A 24,382-nucleotide genomic window follows, 5' to 3' on the forward strand; every position below is an offset into this window, starting at 1 on the left:
CAAGATTTCTTATACTTCATCATAATTTTCTATTTCTGTTAACCCCCTCTACTAGCGATATACTTAATATCCACTAAACCATCTCTTTAAAAAAGTCTTAATGTTCCTCAAAAAGCTAAATACAGAATTACTATATGACCTAGTAATTGGACTCCTGTATATATAGCTATACAAATTAGAAAGGACTCAGATGCCCACATACCAGTGTCTATTTCAGCATGATTCACTATTCAATAGCTGAAAGGTACAAACAACTAGAGTGTTCACGAACATGAATGGGGAAACAAAATGTGGTATATGCAATAGTAATTATTCAGCCACAAAAATGAATGACTATAACATGCTATAACATGGTTGAACCTTAAAAATATTATGCTAAGTGCAATAGGCCAGACACAAAAAGAGAGGAATCCGGTGGGGGCAGGAGAAGAGAACAGGTAGGTCCGTGTCCTCCAGAAGTCTCTTAAAGGAACGCTTAGAATACGCTGATCCCTCAAGGAGCCAACTCGATGCTGATGACTCCTGAACCTCTGCCATGAATTTCAACCTGCACCTCCAACTACACAAGGGCACCTCAGACTTACCATATCAAAGCTTTCAGTGATAAAGGCAAAAGCAGAAATTAGTTAGAATAACAAAAATAGCAAATAAATTTCTATTTAAATTACTAGTTAGTGTAAAAAGGGAAGGAAAAACTAAAAAGGACAGGATCATAGTTACACAGGAAATTAAACAACTGAAAATACTTTGTAAAAGTCTATTCTAATATATTAGAATATATAGTTAAAGTACATGATATTTTCCTGGAAAGCATAAATCATCAAAATTAATACAAGAAGAAGAAGAAACACTATAGAATTAGTAGTATTAGAGATTGAGAAAGCTGCCAACTAAAGAAAGCCCTAGCCCATGCTTCTGGTATGAGTCTTTTAAATACTTTAATCACTGAGAACACTCAACTCAGTGCTATTTTAACTATTTCAAAGCAATGAAAAAAAGAAAGGGTCCCCAATTCTGCCAATAAAGTTAATAAAGCCTAATATCCAAACACAAGAAATAGAACAATTACAATATACTACAGATCGATCTCTTTTTACTATAAATCCAATAAGTAAACTAGTAGTAAACATAATTGATAAGCATGTTACATTCTATGATCAAATGTCCGTCATGTCATACAAGGAACAGAAATTATTCAGTATCATATGTTATCATACGATCAACGCAAAGAGAAGAAACAGCACCCTGAAAGGGGCTTGAAAGAGACTTGAAAAAATCAAGGAGTCCCTGTGCAGTAAAATAAGAAGACTCTATGGGCAAGTAATTAGTATAAGTTATTGTAATGAGTATTAACCTTCCCACAGCCAAACAAGGCAGCCCTAGAGTCAGCGTGGGTAAAGAAGGGAACTGAGGGTGAGTGGGCATCGTGGAGAGGCACTCTTGAAGAGCGCCCAGGCCCTGGGGATGGGCTACATGAGGAGCTGGACACAGGAGGAGGGCAGGGGACGAGAAGAGCCAGGCCACATCTGCATGGCCGGGCCCAGCAGGCACTGGGGCCATCACAGTCGCTCCATGAACGCCGGTGAATGAATAACAAATGGCAAAGAGAAGCAGCACTGGCGGCAACTGTTTTGAGGGGCAGTGGTGTGGATGGAAGAACTCAGCCATTCACGTCCATGACTGTCCCATTAAGTCCTCCTAGTGAAATGTACTCACTCACACAATCCTGTAGCTCAAGGAACTTCTGACAGCATTCTGCCTAACGCCCTGATGTCAGGAGTGTGGGGGAACCCAGCCTTGCTCTCTTCCTTCCCAGACCACTCCTCTTCCCACTGTCCAGGCTGACTGAGTGCCTAGGTGTTCCATGCCACGCAGAGAGAGAGCAATGAGATCGCTGAGGACAGTTCACAGCAGAAAGGGAACAATAAAGGAGAGGACCCAGTTTATTATTGTAATGGGAAAAATAGATTTGTTTTATCTGTGATAAACTTTGGTTATCAAAGCACTTAGCCTGGAACAGGAAAGTCTGCATATTGCTGACAAAAATATATGACAATATGACTGGCTTCATTCTGTTTGACTTTTGCAATAGGCTCATAAAAATAAATATTTTTGCCAAAGTATTTGAATGGTTCGTTAATTTTCCCAAGAATTTCTTTTTTTAATAAATTTTTATTGATGCATTGTAGTCATACTTCTTAATAGGGTAAAAAAAAAACTTGAGATATACATGCACACATCACCCAATCAGCCCTTACCCAGTCCCTAACCCCTTCCCTCCACCTCCCTCCTACCCATGCTTGGCTTCCTGATTGACTTTGATATGTTTAAGTACATCATGTGCTTTAAAGAGTTTCCCTCTCCCCCTCCCATCCCCTCAGATAGGTCCTCTTAACTGCTCCTCTGTAGGGTCCCTTCTTCATCTAGAGTTCCTCCTGTTACCCATTTCTCCCTAGTTTTCGCACACTAGGAAAATCATCTGATTTCTTATTTTTTGTGACATTTCACTGCAAATGCCATAATTTTGTTCTCCTTTATGGCTCGGCAAATTCCATTGTGTACACATCTGATAGTTTTGTAATCCACTCATCTGTTGAAGGACATCTTGGCTGGTCCCACAGTTTGGCAATGGTGAACTGTGCATCTATGAACATGGTTGCTCATGCATTAGTTTGGTATTTTGGTTTTCATTCTTTTTGGTAGATACCCAGAGGTGGTATTGCTGGGTCATATTTATTCAATATTTCCTTTATGACACCTTATATAATAAAATGATATTTTTAAAAGGAAATAAACTTAACTAGTTGAATAAAAGTGATTACTTTTATATTCAACTGAAAATACTCAAAAAATAGCAGTCCTAATTATGGTAGTTTTGGTGGTACTGGGGTTCCTGGAAGCCCTTCTACCTCCGGGCCACACTCCCAGACCTATTTTTACATTTTTATTTGGAAACAGGGTCTCCTAAGCCAGCGTGCGCGGCTGGCTTCAAACCTGCGTGATCCTCCTGTCTCTGCCTCCCAAGCGTGGGGATGACAAGCGTGAGCTACCACGCCCGGCTCTAATTATGGTAGTTTTGAACAATAAGAAGTCATGATTTTACATTCTAGAACACTTGAAAGTGAAAGACCAGGGATGAGCAATTCCAGCCCTCGAAATCCACATCTGAACTAAAGGACACAGCTATACTGCTCTTTCAGTAACACATGGGGTATTTTTTCACTTACTTTTTTTATTTTGAAGATTCTTAAACATATTAAAAAACTTGAATGACATTACTAACACCCACTAAATTCACCAAATGTTTACATTTTGCTACATCTGCCAGCATTCTAAGTGTGAATGTGAATGTGTACACACACACATATACACACAGTTTCCTTTCTTCTGAACAAAAATTATTTTTTGAAAATAAGTTAGACAGCATACTTCACCCCAAACACCACAGCCAGAATCTCCTAAGAATAAGGACATTCTCTCATATATCTGCAATTTATTAGCACACCTAAGGAAATGCATAGTGATTACAAAATATCATTTACTATCCAGTCAAAATTTGGATATCTTTATTAGAAGTTACCATATTTTTGCCCAGCCCAGGATTTCATCAGGGTTGATAACATTATGTTTGTTATATCTCTTTTAGACTATCTACTTCTAGGACAGCTCTTCTTGCTTTTTGTTTGGATTTATCTTGTTAATCCTCCCCTGGTGCCGTTTAACTTGTTCCCGTAGCCCCTATATTTACCCTACACTGGCATTAGGGCTAGGTGCTTTAATTTAGGTGCAACATTTTTGGCACACTTCACACATTATGTTCTATAATACCACATCACATCCAAAATATAGTCAAGCTGTCCCACTCTCAACAATGCTAACTTGACCGCCTGGCTCAGGTAGTGACCACTAAGTCTGTCCACTAAAAAGAGCATTTCCCCCCGTGTAATTAATTAGCATGTCCACTGTAGCATGATGTTTTGAGTCCATGTAAATATCTTACTCCCCAGTAACCTTTGGCCCACTGGTGGTCTGCGCTGTTGCACTGGGGTCTGGATGCCATGAAGTGTTTAATCTGTGCTGTGTATACTGTATTTATGAGGACAGACAGCACAATGGTTAAGAAGACGAGTCTGAAACTGGCCCTACAGCTGCTCAACCTGGCTGCAGAATAGAAAACTTGCATCTCAGAGCTTTTTCAAAACACTAATGCTAAGCCTCATCCTGGATCAATAGGAAGCAGATCTCTGGGGTGATATCAAGGCACTGGCATACTTTACAAAGCTACTCGGGGATTCTAAACTCTACTTACAAACTGTAACTTTTGCATGCCTTGGGAATAAAAATATTATACCTAAGACAAACACTATCAATATTCCTTAAATAGATACTACGTGTACTGTGGGAAATAACCAATGTAGTAAGGATAAATTACCAAGTCCTTAGACAGGGCCTAGAATACAGCAAATGTTCAACAAATATCAGTAATCAATATATGTGTGTAAGTATTTATAACAAGACACATGTGGGCATGCATGTATACAAAAATATCTCTAGGTACATTCTCTCTCTCTCTCTTTTTTTTTTTTTTTTTTGTGGTACTGAGTATGGAACCCAGAGGCATTCCACCTCCGAGCTACGCTCCAAACCCTATTTTTTAGTCCTTTTATTTTTGAAACAGGGTCTCACTGAGTTGTGAAGGGCACTGCTAAGCAGTTGAGGCTGTCTGCGAACCGCAATCCTCCGGTTGCAGCCTCCCAAATGCTGGGATTACAAGCATGTGCCACCACGCTCATTAGAATGTGTACATTCTAATACACATCTATGCACCTAAGATTACAACTTCAAAATATATCAAGTTACAGTTGATAACACTGAAAGAAATGCAAACAAATAAAAATTTGCAGACCTAAGGATTTTTTTTTGGGGGGGGGGTTCTGGGGCTTGAACCCAGGGGCATTTGACCTCTAAGTTACATCCCCAGCCCTATTTTTTATTCTTTATTTTGAAACAGGGCCTCACTAAGTTGCAGAGGGCCTCATTAAGTAGCTGAGGCTGTCGCGAAACACTATCCTCCGGTCTCAGCCTCCCAAATGCTGGGATTACAAATGTGCACTACAACGCCCAGCCAGACATAATCTTTTTAAACATGCCTCTCAGAAACTGACAGATTAAGTACATAAAATAATAAAATGTACCTAGGAAGCTAATACCAGAGGATCACAAGTTCAAGACCAGCCTTGAGATCCTGTGTTTCAATAAACAGCTTATGAAAGGAGGAAAATATAATTATATATCAAAGATAATATTATAACAATCTTTTTTGCATATAAATCTTTTTTTTTTTTGCAGGTCTGAAGATGGAACCCAGGGGCATTCAACCTCCAAGTTACACCCCCTGCCCTATTTTTTATTCTCTATTTTGAAACAGGGTCTCAATAAGTTGCAGAGGACCTCACTAAGTAGCTGAGGCTGTCCGTGAACACCAATCCTCCGGCCTCAGGCTCCCAAATGCTGGGATTACAAGTGTGAGCCACGCCCGGCTTACATACATATCTTTCAAAGCATCTAGAAAATACTTGGAAATATGGACCATTGTTACAGATTATTAAGAAAGGTTCAATAAATTATAAAGAAGCATACAGAACTCTTGTTCTCTAATCATAATAAAACTAAACATTGCTAAAAATAATAGCAAGAATTATTAGAAATTAAAGAGCCTTCATAAACAATGAACTTTGTTATTAAAAGTCATAAAGGACATTAAATATTTAGAACTGAATAATAAGAATGCTACATATCAAAATCTGTGGGATACAACTAAAAATATTCAGAATAAAGTTTATAACTTTAAAATGTACAGAGAAAATAAGATTAAAAATAGTAAGCTAAGTATTCTACTCAAGAAGCTGGGAAAAGGGCAAAAAAAGAAAACTTCCCCCCAAATAAAAATTAATAATTAATAGAAAATATCAATGATATTCAGAACACCATCATCAACAATAAATAAAGACAAATAAGACAGCCAAAAGGCTTGTTCTTTGTAAATATATTAATAAGATAAAACTTTGGTAGGCAAGAGTTACCAAGAAAGAAAGAGTACTAAGTCATTAAAATACAGAATGAAAAAGGATGTAAAAGTACAAACACAAAGGAGATTTTTAAAATAATGTTAATGTTTATTAGTAATATCTATATGCTAACAAGTAGATTCTCATTAAATTATGCCAAAACTGACACAAAAAGAAATACAGAACCTCAACAGACCAATTAGCATGAGAGAGAGTAAAAGATCTCGGAGCCTCCTGAAAAACAGCAGGTGCAGACAGTTTTTAATGTGTTTTACCAAATTTTAAGGAACAGTTAATTCCTGTTTTATACAAGCTGTTACAGAAAAATAGTAAAGTCAAAAAGTGATGAGGATGAGGGTACTTCATGAACCTGTTAATATCTTGATTCTAAACACTAGATAGTAACAAGAAAATCTTAGACACATGTGCTACAAAATTTCTATACTACATAGTAACTAAGTGAACCCAATACTGTATTTAAAAAGTAATAACACATCAAGATTTATTCTAAGAGTTCAAGGATGATTCAACATCAGAAATAACTTAAGAGGAGGGAAACCAAAAGTGTCATAAAGCTCACCAAAAGGCAAAACTGTAGACTTAATAGGATATCACACGAAAGATGATCCTTGACAAAAACTTAACACATATGATTAATTTTATCATGTCAAAATTAAGGATTATTTTCATTGCAGACATTCCAATGAATGCATGCATTCAGTACAGACAAAGCTAAAGACAAATAACCAAATAACAGAACAGGAGAAGACATCTGTAATGCTTAAATTGAAAAGGGTTTAATTATAGCGAAAAGATAAGAAATTCCTGTAAATCAACAAGAGAATGATAACCCTCACAGAACAATGGGCAAATGGTAGGACAGGCAATTCATAGGAATGAATCTAGACTACATAAATTAGAAAGCTGGACAATCCTACCTGTTGGCAGAGTGAGGCTCTACGAAGCCATGTATTGCTGGTGGGAGTGGAGACTGGTGAAATCATTCTAGGTTGGATCAAAGCCTCGGTTAACAAAGAACAGTGCCTCTATCTTGCTTTGTCTTCTGGGCATTTATTTCTTTGGAGATGCCAGGGAGGAATGGCTGGCCTGGCATAAGATTGGGATCTTAGGCTATTATAGGTTCTGACCACCTGTCTCTACCTGATATAGCTGCATTGTCTACCCAGGCTGAAAGACAGGGAAGCAAAAATTCCCTGTGCATTCTTCTGCTTAAAATAAATCTGGACAAAGCTTTATTTTTATCTTTTTCAGTCATAGTTTTAAAGATCATAAAACATTGTCCCAAAATTGTGTTGATAGGAAAGTACTACTTTTTTTCTTTTATTTGGGGGGGGGGGATCTGGGGATGGAACCCAGGGGCATTCAATCTCTGAACTACACCCCCTGCCCTATTTTTTATTCTTTATTTTGAGGGCAGAGGGCCTCACTAGGTAGCTGAGACTGTCCATAAACTGCGATCCTCCGGTCTCAGCTCCCGAATGCTGGGGTTACAAGCATGAGCCACCACACCTGGCTTTGCTAGATACTTTTTAAAAGAATTTCTACTTTTGTTGTAGAGGTCTTTTACATCTTTGGTTAGGTTTATTCCTAAGTATTTTATTGTTTTTGAGGTTATAGTGAATGGAATTGTTTTCTTTATTTCTTTCATTATGGATTCATTGTTAACATAAAGAAAAGCAACTGATTTCTTTAGGTTGATTTTGTATCCTGCTATTTTGCTGAATTGGTTAATCAGCTCCAGTAGTCTTTTGGTTGAGTTTGTTGGGTCTTCTAGATAAAGCATCATGTCATCTGCAAATAAGGATAGTTTTAATTCTTCTCTTCCTATTAGAATTCCTTTGATTTCCTTCTCTTGTCTTATTCCTGTGGCAAGAGTCTCAAGGACTATATTGAAAAGGAGTGGTGATAGTGGGCATCCTTGTCTTGTTCCTGATTTTAGAGGAAATTTGGCATTTTCCCCCATTCAATACCATGTTGGCTTTGGGTTTATTATATATTGCCTTAATAATCTTTCTCAACAAGACCTCCAAAGCACAGGAAATTAAAGCAAGAATTAACAAGTGGGATGGCATCAAACCAAAATGTTTCTTCTCATCAAAGGAAACCATCAAGAACCTACAGAGAAAGCCTACATAGTGGGAGATCTTTACCAACCACCACTCAGATAGAGGGCTAATATCCAGAATATACAAAGAGCTCAAAAGACTCTACACTAGTAAAACAAATAACCAATCAAGAAATGGGCCACTGAACTGAATAGACACTTCACAAAAGAAGAGACACAAATGGCCAATAGATACATGAAAAGATGTTCAACATCATTAGACATCAGGGAGATGCAAATCAAAACTACGCTGAGATACCATCTAACCCCGATCAGAGTGGCAAACAAAAAGAGATCAAACAACAACAATTGCTGGTGAGGATGTGGGGGAAGAGGAACTCTTTTACACTGTTGGTGGAAGTGCAAACTAGTTCATTCGCTAAGGAGATCAGTGTGGAGATTCCTTAGAAAACTGGGAATAGATCCACCATATGATCTGGCTTTACCACTCCTGGGTATCTTTCCAAAGGGGTTGAAATCAGAGAACTACAATGACATATGCATACCCATGTTCATAGCAGCGTAATTCATAATAGCCAAAATATGGAACCAGCCTACGTCTCCATCAACAGATGGATGGATTGCAAAATTATGGGAAAACACACAATGGAATTCTACTCAGCTATAAAAAAAGAACAAAATCATGTGGTTTGCGAGAAGATGGAAAAACCTGGAGAACAGTAGGTTAAGTGAAATCAGCCAAGCACAGAAAGAGAAGGGACTTATGTTTTCTCTAATATGCCCAAACTAGGGAGTATTAGGGATACCCGAGGGACTCCAGACAATGGAGGAGAAACCTCATCAAAGAATGGAGGATATGAGAGGAAGAAAGCTGAGGTTGATTAATGAAGGAGTTAAACTGAATTTGTGTAAAAACATAAATATAGCATGGTTAACCTGGTCACTCATTGTTGGGAGGGGTAGGGGAGGTGGTGAGGATGCAAAGCACAGTTTAAATGTACGCCATTTTCAATATGTTCCGTATTTAACAAATAAAATAAATTTTAAGAAATAAACTACATTTTATTGAAAAAAAGAATTTCTAAAGCAAATATGACTATGTTCTAGTTGAAATCATTATCGTTATATACAGTGAAGAACTGGCAAAAAAAAATTAGCTCTGAATAAAACGGGTTGCCAGATAATCTAGAAAGGGGTTCTTGGGGTTTTTGTAGCCCCAAAGCATGAGAATAATCACATAAATCTGGTTTTCCCAGTCGGGGTGGGGGGATAAGGAAAGAGAATCTAAAGAAAATTAGGTGCCTGTCTTGGAAGGAGATCAGATCAGACTGGAATCTCAGGAGGAATTAAGGATTCCACATGGAGTCTCCCCTTCAGAAAACAGCTGATGCTGGCCAGGAGGTAGGAGAGAAGAATTCATCAACTTTACACCTCAAACCCATGCTCACTCACCAGGTACTGGCAGATGCTTATCTCCAGACTAGAAAACGAGAGAGAGAGAGAGAGAGAGAGAGAGAGAGAGAGAGAGAGAGAGAGAGAGAAGAAGAAGAAGAAGAAGAAGAAGAAGAAGAAGAAGAAGAAGAAGAAGGAGGAGGAGGAGGAGGAGGAGGAGGAGGAGGAGGAGGAGGAGGAGGAGGAGGAGGAAGAGGAGGAGGAGGAGGAGGAGGAAGAAGAAGAAGAGGAGGAGGAGGAGGAGGAGGAGGAGGAGGAGGAGGAGGAGGAGGAGGAAGAAGAAGAAGAAGAAGAAGAAGAAGAAGAAGAAGAAGAAGAAGAAGAAGAAGAAGAAGAAGAATGAACGAGAATGAATATGAATCCTGGCAGACCCTGCTGGGTCAGGGGCGGAATATGAACACCACAACCTGATGGCATCATGATCACAAGACTCAGAGGCCTAACCGTTCTTAAGATTCCTGATGATGAGAGATAAAGAGCGACTGTATCAATTTGCCATGATGACGTCTATCCTTTGGCACTTGGTGTCCAGGCAACCTTTACCCAAACATTTTTGCAGGGAAATTTAACTAAGTTGCCCCCAGTCTCTCAAAAACAGCAGCTGCCTATGCTAACAAGAAATTCAGTGCTTGGAAGGAGCAAAAGCTCAGTCTCCAGAGGCTGGGGCAGGACCTCACAGAGGGGCCAGGTCTCGCACTCTCTCTCAGCAGCTAAGGATGCTGCATGTCCTTACTGTCTTCCTAAAAGAAGACTGCGGGTCTAAGATGCACAGAGAATTTCTGTTAATGAAATGATGGGCACTTGCTATAGACAACTAGGCTGTGCGCCCACTCACCAGAGAAGCCGAGGCTTATCATAAAGATGGGAAAGTTTCCTGGACAAACAGCGAAACTACGCATACGCCAGCAATATGTAACATTTGCTTTGGGAAAAGAAACACAGTAGTAAAACAGAAGCAAACCTTTGAACACAAGCATACTAGGATTAATACACTTTCAAGTATAATACAAAGCAAAAAAATCTTTCTAGAAGTCTTAGGAAAAGTTTACGGTATTCTTAAGGTTATGGGCTTGTTTCAATAACAGATTTCAAAACCTTAAATGGTGCAAAAAATACCAACATCCTAAGTGTAACCAGATTTCATATTATTCTGAGCAAGAGAAGCTCATTGAAATACCCTTAAAAACACAGTGATTTTTAAAAGAGCAAATTGCAATTTTCCTAAATATCAAGAGGGCAAGAAATGAGAAACAGCCATGTGGTTTCACAAACTCTCTACTTAGAGCCTAGCAGAAAAGAAATCTGTACCAGATACTGAGGGAGGAATTAAGGCTGTTCCTTCATTCAGGGCTAGGAAGAACGTAAAAAAGAGTAAGGAAAAAAACATTCGCACAGTGGCCTGGTAAACATCCAGTGAGTTTACCTGTCAGAGAGAAGGAGGGAACTACAATATATAACACCAAGAACAGGTCTGGCAGCAGGGTCCCGGAGGGCAAAGTAGGTCGTTAGCATCCAACCCGGGCATCAAGTCCGCCTTCACTTCCCCACTGACATTCTCACCTGTACCAGCTACTCAAGTGATCCAGGTGTCTTACCCACTGACGTGCAGCCCGGGGGAAAGAGGCTGCTGAGGTCTGCCAGGCTTAGTCACCAGAGCTAGGTTTCCACAAAGCAGCTCTGAACCAAACACTTAATACAAGCCTCAGCAGCTTAACAAGACTCTCAGGAACCTAGCAAGACCCTGTTCCAACACAAAACAAAAAAGGGCTAGGGGTGTAGTTTGAATGCCCCTGGGTCAATCCCCAGTACCACAAAGAAATAAAATGTGCCTTTGCTGGCTTTGTCCTGCAAATATCTCTTTCCTTAGAGATCTTTTTGATGAAGAATTTGTCTTTTTAGGGCCCTGGTTATTTCTCTCTCTCCTCATTGAAAAGACATGAGAACAGACACTGTTATGATAATAGACATGCCCTTAAAGAAGAGAGTTCACGATACTCACTGTGCTTAGAGAAAGAAAGTAGAAATATCAAAAGAATGAAATTTCAAGGAATAACATCCGAAGGAAATTAGCTGAGCCCTGACCAGTGAAATCACTAGTGATCTGGACATGCCACAAAACAAGAGGCGCCCGGGTGCCCTCAGCTCAGTTTGCCCGGCGTGTCAGGCAGCAGCAGCACAGGAAGCAGCAGCCTCTTCAAAAGAAGTCATTCTGAATGAGCAGTGCTTGTCCTCAAAGGGACGTGCGACTTCAGAGCATGCTCTATGGCCCAGGTGACCACCTCGTGAGCGCCGGAGAAGAGCAGGGCCATCCTGCGGACCTTGCTGAGATCACCAGCAGCCTTCTCCAAGATGCGGTCAGCGGGGCTGGCCAGTTCCTAGCATAGGTTGTCTGCTACACAGCCTCCCTTGGTAATCTGCTGGCATCTCTTCCAGCCTTTCATGGAGACTGTGCCAGAAACCTTTTACCTGATAACAAAGCTCATTATCGAGCTAGCCAGGCCAGGTCAGCGTTGCCCAACCTTCTCCATTTCAGAGTACACACAAAACTCAACTTGCCTGGGAAATACACTCCCTCTACTCAGAACCTCCAGAAGCCCACAGGTCAGTGCTCCATTTGCACACGCGCCTGCTCTCCCACTCCCTGGAGTGTGGTAGCGTCGTTCAGGCACAGCTCTTCCATGTTTGCAATGGCTCTTTCTGCATTCAGAAAACCCACGGCTTAGGTGCCAATCAGAGAAAATAAGACTGGCTTTTTATAAGGCTTAGATTGAAATACTCTTCTAATCTGCTTGTAAATTTAGGGTCTATGCCTACCATAAATGATAGAAATCCTTTCAAAGAGTACTGAATTAAAGCAAAAGCAAAGGCAAAATAAAATGCTTTGTTCTGCTGGGTGTGGTGGTGCACTCCAGTACTTGGGAGGCTGAGATGGGAGGACCCAGGTTCAAAGCCAGCCTCTGCAACTGAGCGAGACTCTTAGCAACTTAGTGAGACCCTGTTTCCAGATGAAAAATTTACAAAGACCAGTCTGGGGGTGTAGCTCAGAGGCAGCATGTCCCTGGGTTCCACCCCAGCACCACCACAAAACAACAACAACAAAGTGTCTTTCATAAAGATTTTAAGACTGGTTCAACTCTGGCTGGAGACAGAGCTCAGCTGATAGAGTGCTTGCCTATCTTACAAGGCCCTGGGAAGGGAGGGGGCAGAGAGGGAAGGACCATGACTCTGTCACGTCACCACAGGGCAGACTGGGGACACTGAGGGACCCGTAAGGTAACTATCCACACCACTCGAACTGCGGCAGCAGCAGCCACTGCCCACACACCACTGGGGCACTTCCGCCCCCACTGGCTGAAGCCCCCAAAGATCCCCTCTCTCAAAGCTGCCACGGCCAGGCACTGGGGACAGAGCTGTGCTGTCTAACTTTTCCATCACAGAGAGTCCCAAGACTCGCAACACTCACGCACTGAAGGCAAAGGTCAGGCAGCAGTCCAGGACTCACCCGGGTCATGAACTCCAACCGAGAGCTTCTTAATACCATCAACCAGCACATTTTGTGTGTTGCCGGGTCCCCCTTCTGAGTCGCTGTCACCAAACTGGGCTTCTACGATGACATCAGGACTGTCACTAGAGCCCTTGGGGGGCTGCAGCAGGAGGTGGCGTCCACAGAGCTCACCAGGGAGATCAGGTTCATAGGCAGCTTCTGCTTCTTTGTCACTGCTCTCTGGTTTAATCACCTGAGGAGAGTAGAAATGAAAAAGAGAAAACTAGATTTTTCTTTTCTAAGGAAATAACTGCCCATTCAGAAGATGACAGCATTAGACACTCAGCAGAGAGTCAGAAAAAGGACCTTTGTTTTCCAGGTGCACAGACCCTGGAGGACTAATTAACAGAGGATAATTAACGGAGATAATTAATCCAAAAATGCCTAGTACTTAGCTCTTCAAAAGGTACCAAATGAATGCCATATCAACTTCTTATTCTAATCTACATTTTCATCCTCTCTCTCAAAGAGCCTGAATACCACCAAGCAGCGTGCTCTTTCACAAGATCTGGTGCAGATGGGATTAGTGTGTTAGAGAACTATAAAAGAACTCAACAAAGTATATCACTGTACTCCCAAGTGAAACCACCAGAATACAAGATGAAAAAAGAAAAACATTAAGTGTGAACAAGAGTTTATAAGTTAAACTCTTAATATTAGATATAAGTTTAGCCAAGCAGGGTGGCACACGCCTGTAATGCCAGTACTTGGGAGGCTGAGACAGGGAGATCACAAGTTCATGACCAGTCTCAGCAACTTAAGAGAGTATCTCAGCAACCTAGTGAGACCCTATATCAAAATAAAAAATTAAAGGGGTTAGAAGTGTAGCTCAGAATCCATAGTACAAAAAATTGTTTTCATAAAAATATAAAGCTTTAATTCTCCATTTTGAGGCCTAAAGTCAGTATCCTAAGCACACAGACTGGGAGACATCTATGCTAGCAGTTAGTATGCAGCAACAGAGGGCAAATGCAAACATTAACCCATTCACAGCACTCTGACAGTGTGCATCGTGTTAAAGTAAAGCGGCTGGGCATGGCGGCGCACCTGTAAGGCAGCCCTATATGTAAATCTGTCCAGCCACGTTAGCAAAAAAGAAAGCAAACATTTTGTACTCTCTCAATGGTACTTGAAACACCACATCCTTTTAAGACTCTACTTCCAGATGAGAAATTTATACACAATTTAAGAATATTTTTAAAGTTAAGATGATTGTATGTTTGTATATATAAACATCAAAAACAAATTCGATCACTATTTTTTAAATAATCTAGACTTTTTTAATTTGGTGCACTGTGGTTTTGTATCATACTGGGGCACAGGGTGTTAGACAAGTGCGTGCACACGCTCTTGGTGCCCTCCCCGCAGGGTCCCTTCCCCGTCTCTGATATCAGAATTGGTAGTTTTGTATACATTCACAGCATTATTTCACTATGACGCTCTTCCTGACGTGGACTCTCCTCCCTAATCCCCTCAGTCACTTACCCCGTCTCTGCTCATCTGCCTGATGGGCCCTAATTCCCAAATCTCTCTCTAGCTTCCACATGTAAGAGAGAACATGAACCTGCAGGTTTTGAGCCTGGCCTGCTCCCTTAGCATGATATTCCCGAGTTTCCATCCATTCTCCTGCAAGTGGCATGCTTTTGTTCTTCTTGATGGCTGAGTAAAATTCCATTATATGTATATACAAAGTTTTGTGATCCACTCCTCTCTCGATGGATACCTAGCCCACTAATTGTGGTACCATCCTTTCATTCTTGCAAACAAATACGGGAAGGCCACCCACCACCGGGCACCATTAGCACCTGCATCCTGGTGGGCTCACAGACGGTGAACACTGCACTCTCTCAGTGAATCGTAAATCACTTTGGAGTCCCTTTCAAGGCAGCAGGCCCTGTGCCAAGTGCCAAGGACGCAGCCACGAACACAATCGAAAGTCTACCAGTGCTAAGTGTAGGTAAAAAGTTAGAGTATGAAACAGCCAAGGGGGAGGGCATGGGGAGGGAACTGGGGAAGGGCTGGATGAGTGACGTGTGCATGTATGCCTCACCATCTTGTACTCCATCAAGACGTGCGACTACAATGCACCCATTAAAACATTTTTTAAAGACGAGAATAACCTCTCGTAGGAAGCAACATCTGAGCAGAGAGGCCTGAATATGGTGACAGTGAGTTTCTCTCACAATTTCTCCTTCTGTTTTTACTGGATAAGGGTAAGATTTTCCAGAGTTTCACCAAGAGGTTTCAAAATGTGTGCCTATCTTCAGCAAACCAGATTAACAGTTTAATTAGATCACATGAAGATCATCTTCATCCTATAGAAGGCAAGAAAGTTATTAAATCTTTCCCCAGCATTTAATGTCACAGGTTCCAATTAATATAACCATTCCCAGAAAATTAATGCTACATCCACTTAGAAAAACTACCGTATAAATATAACAAAGAAATTCACAATCAGAATAAAGACTCTAGCCAGGCATGGTGGCACACATCTATAATCTCAGCTCCTTATGATTACAGGGAGGCTGAGGCAGGAGGATTGCAAGCTTGAGGCCAACCTGGGGAATTTAGTGAGACCCTGTTTTGAAATAAAATCAAAGTTTTAAAAAGGGTTAGAAGCCGGGCTTGTACTTGGGAGGCAGAGACAGGAGGACTGCGTGGGTTCGAAACCAGCCTCGCTGGTTTAAGAGACCCTGTTTCCAAATAAAAAAATATATATATAAAACAGGTCTGGGAGTGTAGCCCGGAGGTAGAAGGGTTCCATCCCCAGTACCACCAAAAAATAAAAATAAAATTTTAAAAAATAAATAAAATAAATAAATAGAGTTAGAAAGTGGGGTGAGGGGATAATGCTTATAATCCCAGTACTTGGGAAGCAGAGATAGGATCTCAAGGTTCAAGGTTCAAGGCCACGGTGTGGTAATTTAGCAAGACTCTGTTTCAACATTAAAAATATAAATAAAAAGGGTTGGGAGTGGTATAACACCCCTGGGTACCACAAAAAGAAAGGAGAGGGGAGGAATGTGGCTCTGAGGTAGAATGCCCCTGGGTTCCACCCTCAGTACCGGGGTGGGGTGGGGTGGGGTGGTTCAACTAGCTAGGCCAGAAGTCTCCATTAAGCTTCTTCAAGCCATCCTGCAAGAGCAGCTGCAAGCAAAGGCAGGGCGGGGGTTACACTGTTTACCATCAGGAAACCAGCTTTCTTCTTGGATTCTGCATCACACATATGTTCTGGTTTCATATGACCCAAAGGAGATCATTCAAAAACCAGAATTTAATGGCAAGTTAAGAAGAAAAAGAATTTGACATCACTCAAATCAACAAACCCATCCAATGTGCTTAAATGTGCCTGGTAAATTCAGTAATATTTAGGATGCCACTGGCCTTCCTCAAAGAATTCAGCCAACCGTGAGCATCGTCAGAGCAGCCCAGACAACTGTGCACAGCCGATGTCTAAGGCATGGTGGCCCAACCCAACCACTGCTCCATGGATTTTTCCTAAATCATCTTCACACATATTTTATCTCAAAGGAAAAGAAGTTTCTGGTAGGAAAAAACAAAACAAAAACTGACCGACATGACAGATTAGCAGATGGTGTTCCCTCCCTCTCTCTCTCCCTTGTCTGTCTGTCTGTCTGTCTGTCTGTCTGTCTCTCTCTCTCTCTCTCTCTCTCTCTCTCCTCTTTCTCCTTTGTCTCTCTCTCTCCCTTGTCTGTCTGTCTGTCACTCCCACCCCCCTTTCTCTTTCTCTTTCTTGCGTGCAGCGCTCACACTTCTTTCTCTACCTTGACCAGGCTGGTCTCCAACTCCTAGCAATACTCCAGCCTTAGCCTCTCAAATAATTAGGACTACAGACATACACCACTATGCTCAGCTTCCTAAAAAGATACTGCAAAGGGCCCAGGCCTTCAGTTTCTATTATGCATTTATTTTTGCCACTAGTGGTTTCATAAAAGATTTGGTTCCCACAGGCTACTGACAAAATATTAAAGAGAGAACCAGAATTCTGGCTTTATACAATTTAAATGCTGACCCACCTCACAAAGGCAGGACAGACTTTGTGTGTACTATGCACTGTATGTGGGTATTGGGGGAGGAGAAAGAATTCTTTAGCCATCATGATTCCATCTATTTGTTAAGAATTATGCTTCGACTCATGCATACAAATTTCAAGGAAAAGCCAATGGTAAGAGGAGATCAGTGAGAAGCAATAATCATAATACAGTAAATTTAACTATGTAACGCATTTAAAAATCAATCCAGCTTTGTGGTAATCTCCATGGTTTAGATGACCTGTACTCAAGGATCAAGGATTAGTATTTTATACCCTATATTTACTTTTGAGTTACTAAAGAAAAAAATAAGCTATAACAGGACTTCATGAATAAATCAAGTCATACAAAACTATGCAGTTACAATATAAATTAACATGTTGTATTTTAAAGTATTTTCATCCTAGTTTGTTGACCCAGAACAGGTAAGAACAAAATTAAAGGCATAGGGAAAAAAAGACCATCATGAGATCACAGAACACAAACCCTGTGTGCTCTCAGTCCCATCCTCCCATATTACACATACTGGTTAAAAGTAAGGATATAAGCCGGGCATGATGGCGCACACTTATAATCCCCGCGCTTGGGAGGCTGAGACAGGAGGATCACACAGGTTTGAAGCCAGCCTCAGCTGGCTTAAGAGACCCTGTTTCCAAATAAAATATAAAATAGGTCTGGGAGTGTAGCCCAGAGGTAGGAGGCCCCTGGGTTCCATCCCCAGTACCACCAAAAAAAAAAAAGTAAGGATATAGGATTCCTTGGATCAATGGTTAATTTGGGTCTGGACTGGGACATGGACAACATAAACCTGGAACATCTTGCACTGTAGGAAAACAGGAAAGTTATTAATGGCTGTAAGGGTCTTGTCTAAAAACTCAGGGACTATCATGAAAGGGTTCTCTCTGGATAACTGTGGAGAATTCTAAACATTTGTCCTATTTTCCTATATAAACTGTACCTCAAAGGAACCCAGTAGCTGATGAGGTTTCTTTTGGGTTCTTTTAGCTAACTAAATTAGGAAGGAAGAAAAGCCTTTCAGTGTCACCATTTTGCCATTCCTTCTGAAATAACAGATTCTGGAACTGACCATCAATGGTTGCTAAAACAAACAGATCCTAAGATGGTTGGCAGGGAGTTTTATCATATACTGATCAGTGAGACATGCCTGAACCCACTGATCAATGAATATCATAGGAAGAAGAGAATTCACTACGGCATCACCTCGTATTTTTCCCAAAAAAACTGAATCTAGATTTCATCTGATAAAGTAAATGGGGGAGCAGAGGAGCATGTCAAACAACGCTACAGTGTTGCACCCTACAAACTGCAAAATGTGGGAAATCCTAATGGAAAATACCCCTGTTTTGTCAACAAATAATTTTAAGGGGGAAAAAAAGGAAGGGTGAACCTACAGATTAAAATACCTGTCATGCCGGGCGTGGTGGCGCACGCTTGTAATCCCTGTGGAGACAGGAGGATCATGCAGGTTAGAAGCCAGTCTCTCTGGCTTAAGAGGCCCTGTTTCCAAATAAAAATATAAAAGTAGGTCTGGGAAATATAAAAATAAAAAATATAAAAATAGGTCTGGGAGTGTAGCCCGGAGGTAGAAGGGCTTCCAGGAACCCCAGTACCACCAAAATTAATAAAATAAAATACTTGTCACATATCAATCAAAGACAATATGTGGGCTTTATTAGAATTCTGATTCTAACTAGCAAGCTGTAGGTAAGTAGGTAAAGGAAGGAGGGAGGGAGGAAGGGCCGGGACAATCTGAACACTGATTAGAGAATGAATGCTATTAATCAACAGTGATTGTGGGTTTTTATTTAACTTCTGTAGATAACTGAAGTACCTATGGGTTAAATGGATCATCTATACTCATCCAGTCTCATGGCCTTAAATATATACTATTAATTTCCCAAATCAAAATCACTGCACACATCCAACCCAGGAAGCGAGCTCCTGGTCGTCCTTTAGTGTGTTTTCTTGTCATTTCTTTGGCTACTAAACAAATCCTCGGAGCGCTAACCTCGCTGCTAACATACTGCAAAAACGAGTCTCCTGACTTCTGGCTTTGAACACAAATTAGACCATGGTTCTTCAGCACTTCCCTGGCTCCTTGCACTGCCACGCCCCAAGGCCTGGCTAAAGCTGGCCGGATCTATTTTTCCATCCTCATTTTCGATAACTTCTTCCTTTACAAGTTATATTCCAGTCCGACAGACTTTCTTGCTATTCCTACAATATTAAAAGATTCCACTTTGTAGCAGCTACATTTGCTACCCTCCATCTGGAAAGTTCTCTGCCTGGCTGTCCCCAGGGCTCATCCTCTCATTTTGCTCAGGTCTCCACCCAATACTGCCCCTCAGAGAGGCCTTGCTGACCACATCAACTGAAACGGCCCCGCCTCGGGTCACCTCTCCCTCCCCAGTCCTTCTCTACTTCTTGTTACTGCACTTACTGCTATCCGAAAATACAATGCCACTGAGCTTCCACTTCCCCAACTAGGCTCTGGGCTTCATGAACATAAAAGCTATCGATTTCATCCTTGCTGCACCCTGAAGGTTGAGAACAGCATTTAGTAGCCACTCAAATACATGCTGAAGTTCTGAATGAATACGGCAATTCGAGAGAAAATCTCCCTGATAAACTGTAAACCTCGTGATAGGATAAATAACGGCAAGGTCCAGCACACAGCAGGTGCTCAAATCTTGCTTGAATAAGGAACAAGAGACGGCACATTAAAAATAACACCTCCACCTCCACGCGTCTAAAACCTACCCACCCGCAAGACCTAGTCCAAACTGCTTAGCTTTGCTACAATCCAGAAGCTATCAAATAATCTTCCCAGTCCCTCCCTGACCACCACCCAGCCACGCGCCCCCGGCCAGTGTGCTTTCTCACTTTAGTTGAACTCTGCTTTAGCACTTTTCAACTTAATACACTAATGTTATATATACATATATATATAATATATAATATATAATATATAAATACATTATGTTATATTTATATAGTATATTATATATATTTATACTACCTGAAAATACAATACCACTTAGCTTCTATTTCCCCATATATAATATATTATATATATATAAATGTATATAGATATATTATACCATGTACTTATCACTGCCTGAAAATGTATCATCCACATATTGGCTTTCTGTCCTCAAGAAATGTTTTAGTCATGTGAGTATGTAACTTAGGAACTAGTAGCCTAGCTTTCCTGGACTCCATAAAAGAATTTCTTCTGTGAGGTTGGCCTTGAAAAAATTAAAAGGTCCAATTCAGTAGTTCTCAACTCTGAAGGCTAGCAGACCTCTTAGAGAATCAGATGAAAACTAAATCCTTCCTCCATAGGAAAACGCACTTCTACATAGGACAGAAAGCCTCTATGGAGAGCCATGGGTCTGGTGCCAAAGGCCACCAGTGCTGGAACACCACTATTCTGGAGAACTCTGGGTCTGTGGTGGACGGGAGGGTCCTGCCGGGAAATGGCTGCAGTACTGACCTGGTTAACTGAGGGCTTCTTAAATTTCTCCGGTCTCTCCACAGCCCTGAGAGGGTGAGGCAGCTGCCTGCACTTACTATCCCGAGTGTATGCTGCAGCGGGGTTATTTCTCCCTTGGAGATTCAGGCTAGTCTCCGGAGAACAGGACAGAAACAGATCAACAAGGGAGTGAAATGACTGGGCCACACAGAACTTTTTCACTCTCAGTCTTATTCAAAGAGCAGGGTAGGATGGGCACCAAATAAACTTTGCTAACAAAAAGAAAAAAGAAAAACAGGCCATTGGGGAGTGTTGAGATAAAATAATTTCCAAGTGTCAACTGCAGCTACTATATAAAGGTCCAAGGAGCTTGTAATTCCAGCACTTGGGAGGCTGAGACAAGAGGACTGCAGGTTCACGGCCAGCCTCAGCTACTTAGTGAGGCTCTCTGCAACTTAGTTAGACCCTGGTTCAAAATAAAGAATAAAAAATAGGGCCGTAGATAGAGCTCAGAGGTAGAATGCCCCTGAGTTCAATTCCCAGTACTGCAAAAAATAAAAAAGGTCCAAGAAGCAGCATACCCCAATATTTATTAATTTTAATTTCTTACCCCCAAAACATACAGACATACACAGAAACTTTTGTCAGCTATACCCCGTAGTTAATTTTACCAAGTTAAAGCTGGTAGACCTACAATTTCCTTTTGGAAGGTAAAACTGGGCAAGAGAGTGGTGGTGAGCATCAGACCGTACTTCTTATGATCTACAGACAGAGGACAGCCGCTGTCCCTGCAGCAGGACCAGGGGAGGAAGGGGGTCCCAAAAGGCCGTGAGGAAGAATGGAAATTAGGGGCACGTGTGAGAAGATTGCCACCGGAGAGAAACGGGCAGGAGGCCTATGCCAGATCTTGAGTTCAGAGACCCAAGAAAGGAAGCAGGTGGGAGCAGCATGCCCTCCGTACTTGACAGGGATACATAAGCACCTACCTTGACGAAGGAATGGCAGCAGGCTTTGCAGAAACATGTCACAGACAAGAATATGGTTGAATTTTAGCCCTGCGTGGTGGTGCACGCTTGTAATCCCCACGCTTGGGAGGTGGAGACAGGGGAATCATGAAATTTCAAAGCCAGCCTCGCTGGCTTAAGAGACCCTGTTTCCAAATAAAATATAAAATAGGTCTGGGAGTGTAGCACGGAGATAGAAGGGTTCCAGGGTTCCAACCCCAGTACCACCAAAAAAAAAAAAAAAAAAAAAGCTGGTCGAATTTTAGAAAAAAAAAATATGAGAAAATATATACCAAAATGTTTTAAATATACATAAAAAGCAGTAACTTAAAGAAAATAATGCTAAATTTTCCCTTCAGATACTATAAAATAATTAAAAATATAAGTCACAGAAGTACTCATATCTAGCCAGGCATGGTGGCTCAGGCTTGTAATCCCAGCATCTGGGAGGCAGAGATGGGAGGATTGTGGTTTGCAGACAGCCTCAGCTTCTTAGTGAGACCCTATTACAAAATAAAGAATAAAAAAAAAAAGTAGGGCTGAAGTGTAGCTCGAAGGTAGAATGACCCTGGGTTCCATCCCTAGTACTGCAAAAAAAAAAAAAAAAGTACTCATATCTAGAATAAAGACCTCTATCAATAAAAGAGAGAAAATCTGATAGGAAAATAGGGAAAAGCTTAAATTAAGGTACTTTATAAAATGTCAAACAGCCAATGAAGAGAGAAAGGCGCTCGGCCTCATTAGACATCAGAGAAAAGAGGTAAAACCACAATAAAGTATTACTACAAACCCTCAGACAAAAACCAAGACTCCAGACGGTCCCAAATGTTTGCAAGAATGGATAGCCACACAGTGCTCACTGGACTCGGCAGGGAGCTGCCCTTTGCGGGACGCTTCAGGCCTGTGAGGTAGAGAAGGGACACATGCACCTGCTCGCAGGCCCCGGGCGGCCACACCACATACTGCCTTCCTTCCTTGGGACTTGACGGACAAGCACACAAAAAGAAGTCTAAACCAAGAAGGAGCACGTATGCAAAGACACCTGGGAGGCTGAGACAGGAGGATCGCAGGTTCAAGGCCAGCCTCGGCAACCTTGTGAGACCCTCTGCAACTCTGTGAGACTCCGTTTCAAAATAAAGACTAAAACATAGGGCTGGGGGTGTAACTCAGAGGTACAATGCTGCTGGGTTCCATCCCCAGAATCACCAAAAAAGAGGAGGGAAAAGGATGTTGAAGCAGATATGAAGCGCCCTAGTGCCACGTCACTGCGACTGGGGATTACTGTAAAGCTAGCGAGGCCGGGAGGAGCGAGCTCACACGCGGAGTGCACCCTGGGTCTGAGGCGTGGCTCTGCCACCCCCGGCTCTGCTGCCTTAGAAAAGCTATTTACTCTCTTCGAATCTTGGTTTTATTATCTTTAAAATAGGAACACGACTATGGAATATTGTAAGGTTATTATGAGAACTGAAACCATATATGAAAAAGCTTAGCTCAGGTGCCTGGACGTGGTAGGAGCGTAAGACGTGAAAGGGAGGCCAGGAGATCCCGCCTCACCCGCCAAGTAGCTGGAGCTGCAGGCGCCGCCCACACTGCCCTAAGTGAATGTCTCAGCAACAGCCATGAGCTCATCAGGGAGCCTCTGAATCCTGAAGAAGACTGAAACAAGGGGCAGGGGAAGGGCCCAAGTTAACTGCAAGGCCCCGGAACCAGATACGGGGAAACAGAAAACTAAAGCAGTTCAATAGGGAAAACAAATTTAATCTTTATTTCAGTTTGTTTGTTTGTTTGTTTGTTTGTTTGTTTGTTTGTTTGCGGTACTGGGAGTTGAACCACTGAACCTAGGGGCATTCTACCACTGAGCTACATCCACAGCCCCATTTTTATTCTTTATTTTAATTTAATATTTAGACCAGATGTCAAAGAGGATATGGAATGAATGAACAGGCAGCAGCTGGAAATATGGGTCTAGAGCCCGGAAGGCAGAGATCGTGCTAGAGGGTTATCCACACAGGCCAGCAGCTAAGCAAGGTGTCCCAGGGCCCAGTGTCAACGGAAAGGAGACCCTGGACGCGACCCTGAGGAAAGACTAAAAAAGGAGTTCCACAAGACACAGGAGCTAGAGGGGTGGAGAGAATATAAATGTAATTAGGAATCTGTGGATCAAAATAAACACTAAAGTTTTCAGTATGACTTATCACATTCACGTTGCATAATCTTCCTGTGTTTTCAGTACCTTAGCTGATCTGGTCCACACAGTGGCCCTAAGTGAGAGGAATTACCTCCATCTCACAGGGCAGGAAACAGGTTCATACATGCCAAACCCCAGCAGCACTGAACAGTAGAGTTGTAATATCTGCACAAGTCCAGGACTCTAAACCCAGCGCTCTTGGCCCCAGGCTCTAGAAGAAAAGAAGCTGAAGACAAACAGATCCAGGGTGAACTCGACACACACAGCTCCCACCATGGACGCCACTGCGTCAATCACCTCTGCACCTTTTGTCTGCCAGGCAAAAAATCAAAATTCAAGACCAGGCGGCTGTGTGAACGCTCCTACTATCCTCCCTCTCTGCAAAAGCGTTCCGTTGCTGCCTCTGGACTTCTGCTCGGCCTTGGTCATTCTTTCTAGGGTTCTTCGATCAGGCCATTGATCTCTGTGCATACTGATCCCTCCCGCCAATAG

General features: G+C 41.8%; 1 protein-coding gene across 1 annotated transcript in view; it reads right to left on the bottom strand.

The window, feature by feature from the left end:
* Positions 1-24,382, bottom strand: part of DIS3L2 (DIS3 like 3'-5' exoribonuclease 2) — a gene marked incomplete at both ends in the record, with an annotated part of 327,839 nt that overhangs the window by 242,105 nt on the left and 61,352 nt on the right. Inside the window, one exon of the mRNA XM_080689222.1 lies at positions 13,109-13,343. Within this exon, the coding sequence (XP_080545348.1) occupies positions 13,109-13,343 (235 nt within the window). The remainder of the gene's footprint in view (positions 1-13,108; positions 13,344-24,382) is intronic.

Source organism: Muscardinus avellanarius (assembly GCF_963383645.1).
Source record: "Muscardinus avellanarius genome assembly, chromosome: 2".
NCBI classification, from domain to species: domain Eukaryota; kingdom Metazoa; phylum Chordata; class Mammalia; order Rodentia; family Gliridae; genus Muscardinus; species Muscardinus avellanarius.